Source organism: Hyperoodon ampullatus (genome assembly GCF_949752795.1).
Source record: "Hyperoodon ampullatus genome assembly, chromosome: 2".
NCBI classification, from domain to species: Eukaryota; Metazoa; Chordata; class Mammalia; order Artiodactyla; family Ziphiidae; genus Hyperoodon; species Hyperoodon ampullatus.
The window spans coordinates 130536801-130556219 of NC_136915.1; the positions used below are offsets into that span (position 1 = coordinate 130536801).

General features: G+C 40.4%; 1 protein-coding gene across 1 annotated transcript; it reads right to left on the reverse strand.

Moving 5' to 3' along the window:
* Positions 1–11053: 11053 nt before the first annotated feature.
* Positions 11054–14194, reverse strand: LOC307048164 (UDP-N-acetylglucosamine--peptide N-acetylglucosaminyltransferase 110 kDa subunit-like; the record flags this gene model as incomplete). The annotated part of the gene is made up of 1 exon (XM_079697104.1): positions 11054–14194. The coding sequence occupies one exon, from the start codon at positions 14192–14194 to the stop codon at positions 11054–11056; it is 3141 nt and encodes a 1046-aa protein (XP_079553230.1).
* Positions 14195–19419: the final 5225 nt, after the last annotated feature.

The following is a 19419-nucleotide window of genomic DNA, read 5'->3' on the forward strand; positions in this document are numbered from 1 at the left end:
TCATCAGATATTAAATCTAAGACACATGGACTACTAGTGCGTGAGCTCTGTCGCTAGGTGTATTCCATTTTCTTCCTCCTGGAAGATTCGTGCCAGGGAAAATGATTGATAGTTGTGTTACTTCTCTGAAATGGATGGAAATTTCCAATTAGCGTGAACAGGGGAGGGTGAATGGGTGAATGCAATAAGGTGTATCATTTACGTATTGCCCTATGTGTATGGCTAGAAGCTTTTGCAACTGAGGTCTGCCCTACTTTTCATGCTAATGGTAATGCTTGTCCTCCTAATGCAGCTGTAAACTTTATAAGCCCATAGGTAGACAGCATCACAAAATATTTACCCCTCCCCACTGGCCCACTCTCAAGCTTCACTCCCCTTCCCCAATACACAAATGTACATCAATGCACTTGAGACCAATATCAACATACTGACCTTCAATTCTTCTACTTTGCAGCTTCCCTCTTATCAGGAGATGTCAGCATTTAGTGCAAGGACAAATGCTTGCCTCTTGAGGAGTAATGTAGACAAAGCCTCCAAGAGACAAATAGCCCTCAGGGAGGGGGAAAAAGTCTTTCAAAAAGGTTGATGCCCAGAGGAGGCATTTTCAGTCATCTCAGCTTAGAGGTCAAATATCCAAAATTAAAAAGGTTAAAAAAAAGAAGAAGAAAGCAAGGAAGAAAAGAAGGAAACAATTTTCTTATCTCATAGTAATAAGGCAGTTTTCCTTAAAAAAAAAAAAGACTTAAGACTTAAATTCTCTTTCCTAATCAAAATGTGCTTTTCCATCTTTAGACTATTCCTCTTATATCCTGTATTATTCATGATGTTTAATTCTTGAAATGGCACATGGCTGAAAACAGAAGCTAACCTCTTGTTCACTATGAATTAAATCTTCTTTTCCTAGGACCCGTCTACAATGCACAATTTGGGGTTGGCCAACATAATTATTTTCTCTGAAATACGTTACAGCATTTTGCCTTTTCAATATATAGTTATACAATACATTGTTAACACAACATATTTAATATAGTCAATATAGTAAATACAACTACAACACACATGATATGATGCCACTTTGGTGATTTTCTTCATCCATGTAACTCTGAAATTTGACAGTATAGTTTTCATATTCTAATGAGCTGAGTATTACCTTTGCAAGGATAGAAAAATAAAATAAATTCATAATATTCTTGTGTGGTTTGCCCCTGGGGTGGATTACCATAATGGGGGGATATTTGAGCCTTTCCCCAAGTCATTAAAAATCTTCCAGCGAGCAGCTCCTTGTCCTCTCCAGGGAGTCGGGGGAAAGGATCTTTAATCATAATAATCTTGGGGGGAGAAATCTCGGAAATAAGACATCTGCTTCTGTGCCTTGTTGTTTTGCAGAATAGCAATGATTGCCTTAGCAGCTTCTATTGCCATATGTATACAATAAGTAAATGAACATAAAATTGAATGAACGCATAAAAGAAGGATAAACCCACCCAGCTTAACAAACCCACTCTCTCACCTGCTGTGCCCCGAAACATGAAAGAAAGAATCACGGGATCATAAGGATTAATAAAATAACAGTCTCTGTTAACAATATTGACAGGAGGTATAAGGATAATTTGTCTGATGTGGGACCAACAGCTTAACTAACTGCTTAATTCTTTTTTTTTTAAAGGGTAATTCATTCATTTATTGTTTAAAGATTGCAAAACAACATCTGAATTTTTGTAGCACAATTTAAATGTTTTACTTTTTTTGATAAAGCAGAGTATAATAGCAAAAACAATTAGTTTCCAGTAATATCTATATCTCTATTCAGAATTAAGTCTTCCACAGACATGTAACCTGGAAACAAAAGCCTGTTACAATAAGCAAAGCTTCAACGGAGTGGCTACTTTTCGGGCCAGGGAAAGGTTCATCCCTATAGGAGGATGATGTGCTATGTAAAATGGCTGCAAGGTCACAGCCTTGAGGGCGTTGGAAGTCTAGTATCCTATTCCACATTAAGTAGTTCGGGGAACTTCAAACGTCCGTTCATCTGCAACCAAGCTGGCAACCTTTAACTGATATTTCAAGCAGGTAAGAAATAAATGAAAAGAAATCCCTACATTGATGTTCCTTGATTTACACTGTTAAATGGTTCATTAACATGTAATTCTGGCTAAGAATTACATTTGACACTCCTTGCTCAGATTTTGGTTAACAGTACAAATCTTTCAGAAATTCATGTTTTTATTAATCAATAATTTGTCAGCTAGGATACGTTCAGCCATCAGCTGCAACTTCAAAATAGGTGCACTGCCTCAGCGCTTTGGAAAGACATAATCTAAAACACTAATAGCAGACAAAATATCTGTTACTAGACAGCATATGTGCAGTACAGCAAGACAAAAACATATTCATATGTGCCACGGACCAGCCTCAGAAAGAGGATTTCACCGCCCAGGGTCAGAAGGGACGGGGTAAGGAACTGAAGTAGCACCGTCGAATGGGGTCAGAAGGACCAAGACAACTGATGGTTGCAAGGCAAGTTTTATTATGCTACAGTTGCAGATTATATAGACTAGAAAAGGGAAGGTTGCCAGACGGTGGTTTACATTATCTAATGACTGTCTCGGCTCAAGGTTAACTTCCCTGGGAGAAAACCCATAAACCCAGAATCATCCAAAATAACCTGCACGTGCAGGGTGGAGACAGATTGGCTTGTCTCATTTTACATTCTTTCTGATTTCTGGGCCCTGGTGATTTATCTCCCATGGAATGGAACAAGGAGGGGAACAAGTAGGGACGGTCCCTTCGAGCAGTGGCGGCATGCCTGGCATGTCTGTAGCCTGCTCTCAAGGCTGACTGCTTCCCACAGGTCCCCCTTTTTTATTTTTTAATTTTTGCTGCAAAACAATTCCATGAAGCTTAGTGCCGAGAGTAGTATACTGTTGCATGAGGATATGAAACAGACATGAGAAGATTATTATCAATAATAGGCAAATTATGGCCAGGGTAATAAATCCTGACAACCCTCTAGTAATCCACGACTAAGGGTTTAACCACTTTAAATGATCCAGTAAAGTTTGAATTACATCTTCTGGTGAAATATCATCAAGATGTGCATTTTGTATATCCTGAATTTCAGCATTTAATTTCTTAAGATCAAGACTAATATTATTATCTGACCAAACACTCAGCAGATGCATTTTTACTTTTTCCCATTCCCAAATACAGTCATTGTACTTGTAAGGAATAACACAAATCCACGTATACTTTGCATGACAAGCTAAACGCATCCTCAATTTTAATGCTGCCATCTGATCTCCAATCCTCAAAATTGCGTTTTTAAATTCATCTAACTTGTTATTCATCTGTAAATCTGTGTGACTTTGTAAAGACTAAGCAAGACTGGTATTTTGAGATAATTGATTAGCAAAGTGAGCATGATTAATACTCTGTGAAAGAGCAAGACGGGCAGTAGCCGCGGTAGCAGACAGAGCAGCCAAGGCAAGTAAACTTACTATTAGCCACCCAATAAAGCGTCTCCTTCTCTGTAAGGCTTTGGAGAGTTCCACCCATGCCTGTACTCCAGTATCTTCATACCAAGGTTCTCTCAGAAGTACAGGCACCATAACATATATGGGTTGCCTTAGTATAAGCACAGATTGTGTTCCTGCAGAAGGGAACATACAACTGCTAAAAATACAATGAACACAGCTAATATTATATCCTCCTTTGGAAGAATTACCAATGTTAATAGAACCAATCAAAAGTGTATATGGAGGAGCAACACAAGTTATAACAGGTGTATTGGAATAAGTTAGAGCTAGTTTCCATATATCCCAGTTCTTTTGAAATGTGATAAACCTATCTATGATGGGAATAGAAGAGATAAGAATTGACCCCTTGGTATGATCTGTAGTACACCATATTTGGTTATTATTCCAAGATGCATTGCAACATTCAAAATTGGATCCAGCAAAGTTAATGGTCATAAAAGGAGGAAATTGAGTTTTTGATTTTCTGTTAAGAATAGTAACCTTATGTCCAACTATAAGTATCCCTTGTCCTCCAAGTAAATGCTTCATACAGAAATAATTTCCTGAATCTTCACCTGGAACCTTGGCTATAGTAATAGCGGAATCCCAAAGTGGTGAGGCATATGAGATTTGACCTCTAATATTAATAGCTTGCCCATTTTTATACCAAATGATGGTATCCTTAAGATCCTCTCGTCGGCTGGTAGCCGGGCCTGTAAGAGTAATGTTGGTTCCTGTAAAATGAAGGCTCATGAAAGCAAAACAGTGTAATAAATGAGTGATAACATGTTTAGTAGCTTCTCGGGTCTGTGCTGTAGCACAGAGGAAACCAGAATAAGTATCAATAGTGACATGAACAAATTGTAATTTCCCAAAAGACGGGATATGAGTAACATCCATTTGCCATAAATGACTAGGTAATAATCCACGAGGATTAACACCATAATGTGGAACAGGAAGGTGAGGTAAGCACTGTGGGCATTGCTTAACAATTTGTCGGGCGGCTTCACGAGTAAGGGAAAATTCTTTGCGTAACGTAGCCGCCGACTGATGGTGTAAAGCATGCGATTGCTGTGCTGCTTGTGAAGCAGTTTGATCATAACTTACCATAATATGAGGGTGTCCAGGACATGGACCATGAGTATCAACAGTATGAAGATAATGAATGCAATACCTTAGCCATTCTTGACAGCATGACGAACGGAAAGGAGGAGGACGGTAATTTGGGATATGTCCTGCTTTAGGGAAAAGAGATTGAGGAGGAAGAGTAACTTTAACTTTGTTTTTGGGAGGAAAACGCACAGGATAAAGATCACGTTTAGATCGAGTTAAAACATCTGCAGCCGCATTAAGTTTAGACAATGGACCAGGCAAGTTAGAATGAGCACGGATATGCAGAGCTGCAACACGACCATCGTGGGAACGAATAAGCTGTTGAAGCAAACGAAAAGAGGATGATAATTCAGGGTCATTAGTATGTCCGCTGGTCGCAGTCTCCAGAAGAAATAATAAGCTGATAAGATATTTACTATCAGAAAACAAATTAAAAGATATAGAAGGCAAATGTTTAAAAGCCATAATGACAGCATACAGTTCAACACGTTGAGCTGAAGTCAAGGAAGTTTGTTTAATGAGTTTGGTTCCGTCGTCAATGATTACAGTAGCCACTCCTGAAGAAGAACCGTCTGTAAAAACCAAAGGTACATGAGGAATGGGCTGTTGCCTAATTATAGAAGGAAAGGTATAACAGTTAACTTTGTCTAATTGGATCAATTTATCAGCAGGGTAATGGCATTCCAAGGCACCTGAAAATCCTGCAAGAGCAAGACCCCATTCATTACTATGTTGAAAAAGCCAATTTTGTTGACTAACTGAATAAGGGATAATAATTTGAGAAGTTTCTATACCCAGAAGTTGTAAGCATCTAGTTCTACCTTGCATTATTAGCTTACTAAGTTCAAAATAAGGGTTAATAACCTTAGAGGATGTAGTTTTCATATGAATCCATTCAATAATTCCAACAGTTTGCCGTAAGATGGCAGTAGGCACATGAGGTGTTGGACAAGCAATTAAAGAAATTGGCAGGTGAGTATAATTCGAGTTAATTGTGCAGAGCTGATAGCTCTATTAACTATTTGTAAAGCTTGAAGTGCTTCTGGAGTCATAGAGCGTGAAGTAGAAGGATCTGAGTCACCTTTAAGAATATCAAACAAAGGCTCTAATTGAGCAGTAGTAAGTTTTAAGGAAGGCCTTGGCCAATTAATATCTCCAAGTAATTTTTGAAAATCCTTTAATGTTTTTAAATTATCCACTCGAATTTGCAGTTTTTGAGGCCTAATGGTAGTGTTATCAATATATTTTCCCAAATAGAAAAATGGAGATTGTCTTTGAATTTTTTCTGAGGCAATGACCAAGCCAAATGATTGTAAGGATTGTTGTAAAAATTGAAAAGCAGTCTCTAATAAAGAAATATTATCAGTGGCTAAAAGTATATCATCCATATAATGTATGAGATATAACGTTGGAAACCTTTTTCTCACAGGAGTTAAGGCCTGAGCCACATATTTTTGGCATAATGTAGGACTATTTGCCATGCCCTGAGGCAATACTTTCCATTGAAATCTCCTCAGGGGTTCCTTAAAATTTAAGGAAGGCAAGCTAAAAGCAAAATGTTTTCTATCTTCAGGAAACAAAGGAATAGTGAAAAAAACAATCTTTTAAATCTATAACTAAAAGCTGATAATTGTGTGGTATGGCTGTTGGAGAGGGTAGGCCTGCTTGAAGAGCTCCCATTATTAGCATAGTTTTATTAACAGCTCTTAGATCCTGTAATAACCTATATTTTCCAGATTTTTTCTTGGTAATAAAAATAGGAGTATTCCAAGGACTATTGGAAATTTCTAAATGCCCTAATTGTTCCAGTACTAATTGTTCTGCAGCTTCTAATTTCTCCTTTGTGAGGGGCCATTGGTCCACCCATACAGGGTCATCACTCAGCCAAGTAATTGGATCAGCAGTGAGTGGAGGAGAATCCAAGGCCCCTAAGAAAAACCCAAACCTTGTCTATCATTTTTTATTTTCACATCAATAGGATAGACAGTTCCTTGTTGATTTGTTCCCAGCCCTTTTGTGGGAAGAAATCCTTGATCCAACATCATATTAGAGACTTGAGAATTTGGACTATAAAGTAACACTCCCATTTCTTTTAATATATCTCGGCCCCAGAGGTTTAAAGGCAGCCTAGGCAAAACATAAGGCTGGAAGTATCCTGAATGGCCCTCACTATCTTGCCATAATAATAACTGACTACTTTGCATAGGAGAAGAACTCTGTCCTATTCCTTGAAGTTCTGTAATAGTAGGACTAACGGGCCAATGTTTATGCCAGTGAATCTGTGTCATAACAGAGACATCAGCTCCAGTGTCTAACAAACCTGAAAAAACCTTTCCATTAATGGTTCATTTCATTTCTGGACGTTCTTTCCCTATCTTCTGAATCCGGTAGGCAGCATTAGATGATCCAAAAGCCTTTGTGTCTCTCTTTTGATGCTGTAAAATTTGTCCATGAGGTACAAAGGGCAAAAGTAGCAATTGTGCAATTTTATCCCCAGGAGAAATCATTATTATATTTTTAATAGTTTGTGCCATGATTTTTATTTCTCCTTCGTAGTCAGAATCTATGACTCCTGGCATAATAGTTAAACCCTTCATGGTGACACTACTTCTTCCCAATAATAGTCCCATCAAACCCTTGGGTAAAGGTCCATAGATGCCCGTAGAGAAGGCCTGAGGACCCATTTCAGGAGTTAATACATATCGGGCGGAGGTACTGTGGTCCAGTCCTGCGCTTCCTGCTGTTTCTCTGGAGAGCAAAGATATTGTATGTTTTGGTTTTTGGTTAATGTCTGATTGATAGTTTGAGGAGGATACACAGACATTGCCCCTATTATCTGTTGGGGCCGGGGAAGGCCCCGGGAGGAGTTTCCCGACAGTGGTGTTCCATCCTTGTGGGACACTGAGCGACAATCTCGTGCCCAACGTTTTCCCCTATTGCATTTAGGGCATAAACCAGGGATTTTCTGACCATCTGGAGGGTTTTGAGTAGGGAAGGAAGGACCAGGGTTACAATGAAAAGATCTACATTCTCCAGCAAAATGACCTGCCTTTGCGCATTTAAAACTAGTCTTTGTTCTCTTTGGATTGTTTTTAAACCCCACTTTAGTTAATGCTGCAGCCATAGCAGCACCCTGTATATAAGCAGGCCCAATGTCTGCACAAAGGCGAATATAATCCTCCAATGTTCCCCGTTTTCTCCAAGGTCGAATCGCAGCCTGACATTCATTATTAGCGTTTTCAAAAGCAAGTTGCTTAACTACAATTGTACCAGTGAGTCCATCCACAATGAGTATCCCCACCGGCTGTAACAATCTATCTACAAAATCAGCATATGGTTCATCAGGTCCCTGTCTAATTTTTGAAAGATGCTCAGTTTTGTGTGTAGAAGATAATTTCCTCCAGGCTTGTAATGCCAAATGATTTATTTGAGGATAAGCAACAAAGGGATAAGTTAATCGATCTTGTAAAGAAATAGATTGTCCTTCCCCAATCAGCATATGATAATCAACTGGAATATCATGGGTAGCATTCTTTTCTGCTTGTTCAGCAGCCCGTTCATAAAAATCAAACTTCCATATTAAATAATCTCCACCATTTAAACAAGCTCGTGCAATAGACTGCCAATCAGCAGGGGGAAGAGCTTCTCCTGTAATAGTGTCAACCATAGCAGTAGTAAAAGGAGCAGTGGGCCCATATTGAGCACAAGCAGATTTTAAATCTTTCAAAACTTTAAAAGGAAGAGCCTGATGCTCCCTAATAGCCTGTTGAGCATTATTAGGATCAGGTCTTTCCGTGACAGGACAACAGAAAATAGGATCTTCTCCTCGTTTTATTGCTGCTTGTACAGCACGTTGCAAGGGACTGAGCAGTTTTACAGATGGAGAATTTTGAGGAAGACAGTCCTTACTAATTTGCAGCTTTTTCACTGACTTATCTATTATAGCCATTAGAAAATCATCCTCAGGATATTTCTCCCTTTTATGTTTAAAAGCCTCATCTGTTAAGTCAAAATGTTCCTCTTCATCTGAAATATTTAAATTAATTAGCTCTTTCGGTTTAGGAAGTGGCGACACAGTAGCTGACAATACAGTCTTTTCTTCTGTCAGAGGCTTATGTTTTTCTGACTTTACATTCAAATCAACACTATCATGAGAAGAACCTAAACATATTTTTATCAGGTTCCACAAACTAAATGTAACAAGGGCAGTATGACTAGGTCCTCGAGACTCATAATAATTTTTTAAATCTTCTCCAACTTTCTGCCAGATTTCTGTGTCACAGAGCCGCCATCAGGAAACCAGGGAGATACATCATGGATATGCTGCAAAAATTCAGTCAACTGTGAGGTAGAAACTTTATTACCCCGAGCTTTAAGCATCAAAAGTAAAACCGGAGCAAATAATTCACGCTCCTTGGAGCCCTTTTGCCCCATCTTATTTTACTTCTGACTGTTGCCTTATGCCTCTATTAGTTTCACTTTTACTCGTGTCCACACATATTTTGCATAAGGGTTCTCTTACCTGCACTTTCTTTTTCTTTTCATTGGCTTCACGCTTCAGCTCCCTGTTCGGGCGCCACTTGCCGCGGACCAGCCTCAGAAAGAGGATTTCACCGCCCAGGGTCAGAAGGGACGGGGTAAGGAACTGAAGTAGCACCGTCGAATGGGGTCAGAAGGACCAAGACAACTGATGGTTGCAAGGCAAGTTTTATTATGCTACAGTTGCAGATTATATAGACTAGAAAAGGGAAGGTTGCCAGACGGTGGTTTACATTATCTAATGACTGTCTCGGCTCAAGGTTAACTTCCCTGGGAGAAAACCCATAAACCCAGAATCATCCAAAATAACCTGCACGTGCAGGGTGGAGACAGATTGGCTTGTCTCATTTTACATTCTTTCTGATTTCTGGGCCCTGGTGATTTATCTCCCATGGAATGGAACAAGGAGGGGAACAAGTAGGGACGGTCCCTTCGAGCAGCGGCGGCATGCCTGGCATGTCCGTAGCCTGCTCTCAAGGCTGACTACTTCCCACACATATGTTGGCTTGTTTAAGCCTCAAGCCCTCGATCCTTTGTTGAAATACAATAATTTCATTCCTGTGGTTTTCAATACCAAAAACTCAACCTCCAGGAGGGCTAAAGTCTAATTTGTACTCCAAACCAAGTAGCAGTGCAGTTCCCTACTACTGAGGCTGAATCCATAAAGACTTCAAGACCACGACCAGAAGACAAGTTATTATATATAATACCCTAGAAGGCCTGAAACATAATTATCATATACATAGCTGGTCCTTCAGAGCTTTTTACCTATAACATGTTTTTTGATGAAAGTTATTTAATGTACTGGAGATAACTGTGACTTACTGATCAAATATTTGAATACTTATACTTACCTGGGATTTCATTTCTGCTGAAAGAAAAAGGAAGAACAGGACTCACCTAAAAAAAAACAAACTTTAGAAATGAAAGTAAAAATCTTATCACACACTCTCACTTTTGGAAGCAGCATAGAGGGGCAGTCAACGGTAAAACACTGGTGAAATAGGTCAAAACTCTAGGCCAAAAATCCATTATTATTATCGTCAGTGACAGTACCACAACTGTGCCCTTCATAATTAATAAGAACTCCTAAGAATCTTCATTTGGCACCAGATGATGTGTTGAAGAGAAACACTCTGGGAGGTTTTGAATCACACTTGGTATTTTGTTAGCCACGTTACAGGAGAATTTTTAAAGTGGGGGGAAGGGAAGAAGGAAACGGACCAGAAAAAGAATTGAGGCCATCATCTACAAACCAACAAAGCACTGAGAGTTCCAAACGTTATGTCAGACACTAAAGGGACTGATATAGGCTCAAGTGGTTTATAAAACCTATAAAAAGACTACACCAGCAAAGTCCCCATTTATCTGTAGAGTTCAGAAACTAAAACAAGGAATATTTTAGCTTAAAACCTTATCTCAAGAGAATCATATACACTTCACAGGAATAAAAATACCTGAAACCAAACATTTTTAAAAGCTCCAATACCCAAAATATAAAGAAAAAAATTAATTCAGAAGACTCAATCAATCCATGATAATCACAAAACGGCTGGGCAATCTCTATCTCCCTTGCACACTAACCATCCATCCCCCTGGAAGACCAAGGGAGATCAGACCTTCCAGACTTACCTTCCAGACTTACCTTCCAGACCTTCCAGACACCTGGCTGCTGCAAAATTCGATGGAGACTCCTTGTGGAACAGCAGTTTCGCATCTCTTGGGTCCCTCCCTATCGTGATCATGCAGGAAGCAAGTCTGGCTGTGCTATTTCTTATCATTGTCTGTCACCCATCTGCACCATGATATTGAAAAAGTAGTTCCCTTTCCCACAGAAGGTTGAGGCTCAGCTACAGGGGTAATTCTCCTGGGCACACAGTCATTATTTAGGCCGACTCAGCGACTTCAACAGGCTTAATCATGTGATCAGGTTTGTTGCCAGCTGCATAATGCTCCCACATCTGTAGATAGAGCCGCTCTAGTTCCATTGTGTATTGTTTGGTGTTGAACAGAGGGCTAGATGTTCTCTGCTTCCAGACTTTGCCACGAATTTTCTTCAGGTAATCGAGATCAGTTCCCAGTTTCACAGCTATCTCTTCATATTCTTGCCTATTTTTAGCAATCAGCTCAAGACAGCCTAAACAAGTGAGCTGGGAACCTGCAACTCGGGAAGCAAGAGTCTCTCCTGGCATAGTCACCATGGGGGTCCCTGCCCAAAGGACATCCATCCCTGTGGTGTGGCCATTACAGAGTGGAGTGTCCAAGCAGACATCAGCCAGTTGGCCTCTCCGAACATGTTCCTCTTTAGGAGCAACAGGTGAAAAAATGATACGGCTCAGGGGAAGGCCCATATTTTGTGTGTACTGTTGAATATTAGCTTCTCCTGCTGCTGGAAAACGCAACAGCCACAGTACACTATTGGGAACACGCTTCAGAATATTTGCCCACATCTGCAAAGTAGATGGGTCAATTTTGTATAACTGATTAAAGTTACAGTACACAATGGCATCTTCCGGTAACCCGTACTGAGAACGTGTGGTTACAATAATGGTACGGGGAACCTCCTCTCCAGTGGCAGCCTTATTGTTGATCAGGGTAGTTGCCAGTCCATTGCTAATACTGAATCCATTCATTGTAATCTGAATTTGTCCTCTGTTAATCATTTCAATAACTGCTTCTGCAACAGTATTCATAGGAATGACAGGCATATTAAGAGCTGTATTACTGCTGTCTGCGTTGTCTTCTCCATCAGGACATTTCATCTTGACTATTTGCACATCTGATAGACTATCAAGAAATGCTTGGAGGTCGATGCCATTCAGCACAATCCGATTGTCATAAAGGTGCCCATTGGACTTAAAATCGATGATGGCTTTTTTCTTCAGGTGAGGGAACATATTAGCATGATCACCAATAAAGAACGTATGGGGCATATAAGCCAGTTTCTCAGAATACTGCTCAGCAACTTCAGCAGGTGACGTTTCCTGATCAGTGATGATATAATCCATGAAAAGCGCGCCACTAGTCCCAGGGTACCCCAGCCACATTGCCTGAATAGGAGCTGGCCTGAGAGCAAAGAGTTCATTTCGAGCACCCCTGGTATAACCATTCATATTTACAAGGATGTGTATACCATCTTGATGGATGCGATCAGCTGCTTTCCCATTGCATGGAATCTGAGAAAGATCAGTGAAATGATTGGCTTCTGCCATCACCTTCGCTCGGAAGTTTGTGCCATCATGTGGGCTCAGGGCATAACAGAATATCTCAAATTTATCAGGATTGTGCATGCCTGGAATAGACTGCATAAGGTGAGAAGTAGGATGATTCCCAAAGTCAGAACTCACGTATCCTACACGCAGTCGACCATCACTGAGCTTCAAGTCTTTTGGATGTTCATACGGTGGTTTATGAAGGACACTTATATTAGCCAAGCAGAGGTTCCCATGCCTCTCAGCAATAGCCTTCCTGAAGCCATGAGGAAGAGGATAGAGCATACTATGATGAGGCTGCACAGAAGGCAACCTATTCTTCTCCAACTGGTCAGCCACAATGCTGACCAACTTCTTCATTCGCTCATCATAGTCTGTCCAATCACAGACAACCTGCAGGCAATGAGCCAAATTACAATAAGCGTCAGGAAAATCAGGTTGAAGCTTCAGAACAGTGCGATAAGAAGCAATTGCTTCTGGAATATTCCCTGAATCCTGGTGAATGGAAGCCAGATTGCTGTGGGCATCCGCAAATGCAGGGTTGATCTGAACGGCACGAGTATAACACTGCAAGGCTCCCTGAACATCCTGCATCTCCCATAGAGTGTTTCCCATATTACAGTACGCATCAGCAAAGGTAGGACTGATTCGAATAGCCTCCGTATAATGCATCAGAGCTTCGTGCAGTTTTCCCTGCTGCTTCAATACACTTGCTAAATTTGAATGGGCATCAGCAAAGTCTGGGCAGAGCTCTAATGCTTTACGATACAAGCGAACTGCCTCTTCGCTGTTTCCCTGTTCTCCTTTGATATTGGCTAGGTTATTCAGAGAGTCTGCATGGGTGGGACACAGCCGGAGAGCTGTATGATAACAATCTTCTGCTTCAGCAACACTGCCCTTCTCTTTGAGAGCGTTGGCTAGGTTGCAGTAAGCATCAGGGAAATGTGGTTGCAATTCAATAGCTCGCCTGTAGGTGTCTATTGCCAGATCCATCAGGCCTTGCTCATAGTATACACAAGCCAGGTTGCCATGTACCACTGCATGATTTGGACTCAAGCTTAGGGCACGAAGGTAAGCTGCCACAGCTCTGTCAAAAATCCGTGCCTCATTGAAGACATTTCCTAAATTGATATAAGCATCCAGAAAACTGGGGTCAAGGGTGACAGCCTTTTCAAAGTGATGAATTGCAAGCCAAATCTCCCCTTGTGCATTGAAAACACAGCCAAGATTACTCCAAGCTACTGCAAAGTTCGGTTGCATCTCAATTGCTTTCAAATAACATGCCTTGGCTTCTTCTAAGCCACCCAGGGCTTTGAGCAGGTTCCCCAGGTCACTGCGAACACAGTACAAATAAGGATTATACTGAAGAGCAGAGACGTAAGCTTGTACTGCCCCTTCCATGTCGCCTGCTGCTACCAAAGCGGCTGCCAGGTTAATATAACCATCGATGAAATCTGGTTTGAGACGCAATGCATGCCGGTAATGCTCAGTTGCTTCCTGCAACTGCCCTCTTTCCTTGTACACATTCCCCAAATTCGAATAGGCTTCTGCCAGAAGAGGGTTCTGTTTAATTGCCAGAGTACTAAAGTGGGCAGATCTGTCCAGCCTTCGACACTGGAAGTGTATAGATGAAAGTAATAAAAGTACACCAGTATTGCCTGGCTCTTGTCTCCAGAGCTGCATGCAGTGTCTCTCAGCTGTCTCAAAATCTCCTGCCTGATATTCTCGATGTGCCAGCTCAGCTAACCCTTGGAAGGAAAGCATACGTTTCATTGGTTCTGTGCTGTCGGCCACGTTGCCCACGGAAGACGCCATCTGGAGCTTCTGGAGAGAGTGAAAAAAGGGGGTAATGGAGTCCCGCTGCCGCCACTACTGGCAAGAATGTTTCTAGTGGTAGCAAACACGAGCGCAGCAGCCGTACCACTGCTTTGGCACGCTTAAGCGGCGGCAACAGTTACAGGCACCGAACCTTAGGAACTATGGTTGGCCATCTACCTCTCATGCTCTTGAAATCTTAATTCTTAACCCTGCCCTCTTCCACCATTTTTCTCCTAATCAGGGAATAAAAATTACCTATCCATTTGCCTTAGAAGAAATCAAAAGTCAGTAGGCCAAACACTTTTTAAAATATTGTTTTCTGTCCAGTTGGAAATGAAATACATGATTGACTTTTCTTCATCATTCATATAGTCAACGTGGAAAACATTAGGGCCGTGAATTTCAATACAGTAAGATGAGAAAATTTTAAATTGGCCTTCCCAAACCACTAATAAGTAACCGATGTTGTATAGAATGCTAAAATCTTAGAGACTGAGTTTGATATTTTAAAAGTTCTGCAAACATTTGCTAATTTCTCCTCATCAAATTTCTCATGCCTCAAACCTGAGTATTACTTTTTAAAAGATAAATTTATTTATTTTTATTTATTTATTTTTATCTTGGCTGCGTTGGGTCTTCAGTGCTGCGTGCAGGTTTTCTCCAGTTGCGGCGAGCGGGGGCTACTCTTTGTTGCGGTGCCCGGGCTTCTCATCACAGTAGCTTCTATTGTTGTTCCACAACTCTATGGGTTCCTTTTTGGGTCCTACGAAGAACCCTAGAAATTAGTTCATGTCATTATAGGTTTTTGCAAAATTGTCAAAAGTGAGATATTTTAATTTCCATCAGGTAAGTCCAGCGTCTATTTCTTTGTCAATGTTCCTTCTATCATATTCTGCTATGTTGGATCATATTGGATTGGTCACAGGCTTTTTTGAAATCTGGCTAAGGAGATGTTTTAAGTGAGGCTATTATGTGATTTTCAGACACCACCATATGTAATGGACTATATAATATCCCATTACAGGAATAACTTCCAGTACTCTTACTGACTACTCTACTGACTTAACTAGCACAAGACACAGAAGCGTAAGGACAAAAACCACCTTACAATATAGCCATGTCTTGCACTTCACAGCTCTCAAAGCATGTGCGTTTGAAGAAGAAAAAAAGAACTGAAAAGTATAAAACCAGAAGTTATTCTGTGGAAAATTATTTCAATCATCAGGCATGTGAAAGATAAGTCAAAGATTCAGTTTTCTTCAATGCTTAGTCAAAACAGAAATTTCCTTCTGTCAAGAATATACTCCAGGGCTTCCCTGGTGGTGCAGTGGTTGAGAGTCTGCCTGCCGATGCAGGGGACACGGGTTCGTGCCCCAGTCCGGGAAGATCCCAAATGCCGCATAGCGGCTAGGCCCGTGAGCCATGGCCACTGAGCCTGCATGTCCGGAGCCTGTGCCCCACAACGGGGAGAGGCCACAACAGTGAGAGGCCAGCATACAGCAAAAAAAAAAAAAAAAAACAACCCAATATACTCCAGGGGCTTCCCTGATGGCACAGTGGTTAGGAAGCCACCTGCCAATGCAGGGGACACGGGTTTGAGCCCTGGTCCGGGAAGATCCCACATGCCGTGGAGCAAATAAGACCGTGTGCCACGACTATGGAACCTTCGCTCTAGAGCCCGTGAGCCACAACTACTGAGCCTGCGAGCCACAACTACTGAAGCTTGTGTGCCTAGAGCCTGTGCTTTGCAACAAGAGAAGCCACCGCAATAAGAAGCCTGCACACCGCAACAAAGAGTATCCCCCAGTCGCTGCAACTAGAGAAAGCCTGTGCACAGCAACGAAGACACAACACAGTCAAAAATAAATAAATAAATAAGTAAAAGAATATACCCCATCAATAATGTGTGTAATGGAATGGTGTGAATGAGTATTTTATCAGAATTCCTGTAATGCACAAACCTATAGCAGTACTGAAATCAGTAATGCATTTAGAATAGTAAATATTTATGAGGAAGTAATCCATAGAGGTTTTCTCAAAGTTAACAAGGAACATTAATGCGACATTATCAATAATAAATTGTGATGCTGAAATAAACTTTTCTAAACTATTAATAACTAAAAGCAAACTCTAATCAACCATGTGAAAAGAAATCTATGTCTATAAACTACAAAGTTTATTTCTTAAAATTTTATTTCTAAAACACATAAACTGTCATATGAGGAGGCAGTTAAAGAATATATAGCTACAAGAGTGGGGAAAATGTTTTATAGAGACACATCTGGCAGTAGTTAATTTTCAAATGTCATTTTTCTAGATTTTGTGACACCTATAGTATTGATATTTGAAAGCATTTAAAAAATTGTAATTTGAAGATTTGCTACTTCCAGGTAGAGTAAAATATTTTGAAGTAAAACAACATTTCCACTGAGAAAAATTTTAAAAGCCAAATAAAATAGTCAGCATTCAATCAAAAAGTTCTAGACATACCAAGAGATAGAATCATATGACTAAAATTCTAAGAAAAGAACAGATAATACAAAAATATTTATATAAGATATTGTGTATATTTATCAGGAAAAGTCTTTATCAAGAAAAGACTTTAAAATCATCAGAATTAATATTACATTTTATTTATTTGTATATTTTATTTATATATAGATATTTATATATTTATATAAAGAACTTAAAGATAAAGCCCTAGTTAAGGCAGTGACAAAAGCAGTAGCAGTGGCAGTGAAAAGAAATGGTTATAGTCAAGGATATTTTGTCAGTAAAAGTCCAAGATCAAATGTCTGACTGCATACATGGGATGGATAGACGGAGTGGGAAAGATCAAAGTTAACTATAGAGGTTCTAGTGAAGATGGGGTTGCCATCACCCAACCCTAGGGGTTGCGATCATCCCCAAGGTCTAGGAGACTCAAAGGGAAGGTCATGGTCGAGGAAAAGTTAATTGCTGGGAAAATAAGACTCCCAGTCTCTCCATCTCCTTACACTAGTTTTTTTTTAAACATCTTTATTGGAGTATAATTGCTTTACAATGGTGTGTTAGTTTCTGCTTTATAACAAAGTAAATCAGTTATACATATACATATACATATGTCCCCATATCTCTTCCCTCTTGCATCTCCCTCCCTCCCTATCTCACCCCTCTAGGTGGTCACAAAGCACAGAGCTGATCTTCCTGTGCTATGCGGCTGCTTCCCACTAGCTATCTATTCCTTATAGCAGTTTTGTCTTTCTGCTCATATACGTAGCAGCATTTCATTCAAGGGGAAAGTCATTGATCTGACTGGTCAAATTAAACACCATAGTTCAAGGCACATTTACAGTGGTTAGTTCCTCCACAATTTAGAAAGTAACGTTCACAATTTCCCTCTTCCTACACCGCGGAACACATTGGCCATTCCTCCAAAGTTTCCACTCCATAGAGTGGACCAGAGATGACGTTAGCCCAGAACTGAGAGCTTGGCATGAGATGGTGTCAGCCCCACCTAGAGCTCTGGCATAAGTTATGACCCAACCCAGCTCTACAGAGAGTTCTGCATGGAATCTTGTCTCAGCCATAATAATGTGATTCTGTTTTTCATTTGGTTTTCTTCTTTGCTTAACTTTCCCTGGCCACTCTGACAAACAAAATTTCAGGAAATCCTGGGCCACTCACTAACTTTATTCCATCTAATGTTATCCAGATTCCCAAGAAAATTACTAACAATAAAGGGGGAAATTTGGAACATGGTGAGTTTTAGGTGCCTGAAATATACAGGTAACTGAATCCAGTTAAGTAGCAAATTATTTGGATCTCAAATATGCCAGTAGAAGACCAGACTAAGCTCAATTTAATGTACTCTTACTGGAGACACATGTAAATTCTGGGTCAGTTTTGAAAATGTTCAAAGCACATAGCTGAGATTAAAAGAAAGAAAGGAACACCTGCATGTTTCAGAAAGTAACACAGAAATTAAATCCAGAGAAATAAGAGCAGACTGATGTGTATGGGTTCCGTTCCTTAGTATAGGCCTTACGTAAATAGGGCCTGGAGCTAGAAATCTAACATTACCTTGAGGCCAGGAATTTAGACTCAGGATGGAACAATATGGAGAAGTTAGTACAGATATCCTACAGAACTTTCATGAGGAACTGCTTAGTCCATTAAGAGGGCCAAGGGAGGTGGTGAGGAAGATTGATATCTCTTGAAAACCTTCAGGTACAGAAAACATCAACACCTCTGAAAAGTAGGCCTGTCCTTCCCAGAGTTGTGATGGCCAGGTTGTCACTAACCTGTAAGGCCCTGTATGAATCAGAAACTGCAAGGAGAGTAATTCAAAGAAAACCAGATGCAGGATGGGTGTGGCAATAAATCCTAGGACCCTATCAGAAACAAACTTAAAAACACACTAGAGGGAAATTTTAACAAACCAGGGCAGAGAGTATCCTAACCAGAATAAAATAATAATTCTGAGGAAGTTACTTTACTTATTTAAGTAAGATTCAATGCATTTCCATGGCCAGGCCCTTTTGAAGAATTCTAAAACATATACAAACAATTCATTTACATCTTATATATCCCACCATCCAGAGCAAAATTCACTTAAGAACTGTACTGGTGGAAATTGGGCAGCACTATGGAGAAAATACAATGTGTTTACCATCAAAAAACATGAAGGTAAGAAAGATAATGTCTAATTTTTTAATTATCCTGTGGTTTCTTGAAATCTTTTGGAAACCCAAACTAGAGAAACCTAGGAGGAAATGAAGATTTAAATATTTAGAGATTTATCAACTCATCTATAAAACCTTTATTAATCTCTTCCTTTAATAACATTCCTGAGAGGTATAAATGTGTCCAGTGATAGGGTTGAATAAGCCTGAGAGAATTTCAATTGTTTACTATTCTTGGTCAGCTCTTTTTTTTTTTTTTTTTTTTTGTGGTACACGGGCCTCTCACTGTTGTGGCCTCTCCCGTTGCGGAGCACAGGCTCCGCACATGCAGGCTCAGCGGCCATGGCTCACGGGCCCAGCTGCTCCGCGGCATGTGGGATCCTCCCAGACCGGGGCATGAACCCATGTCCCCTGCATCGGCAGGCGGACTCTCAACCACTGCGCCACCAGGGAAGCCCTCTTGGTCAGCTCTTAAGACCTTTCAGGAGCATTTTGATTTTCATGGCCTCATCCAACAAAAGCAGGATATTTTACAGAAAGTCCTGGTCCACTTTTCGG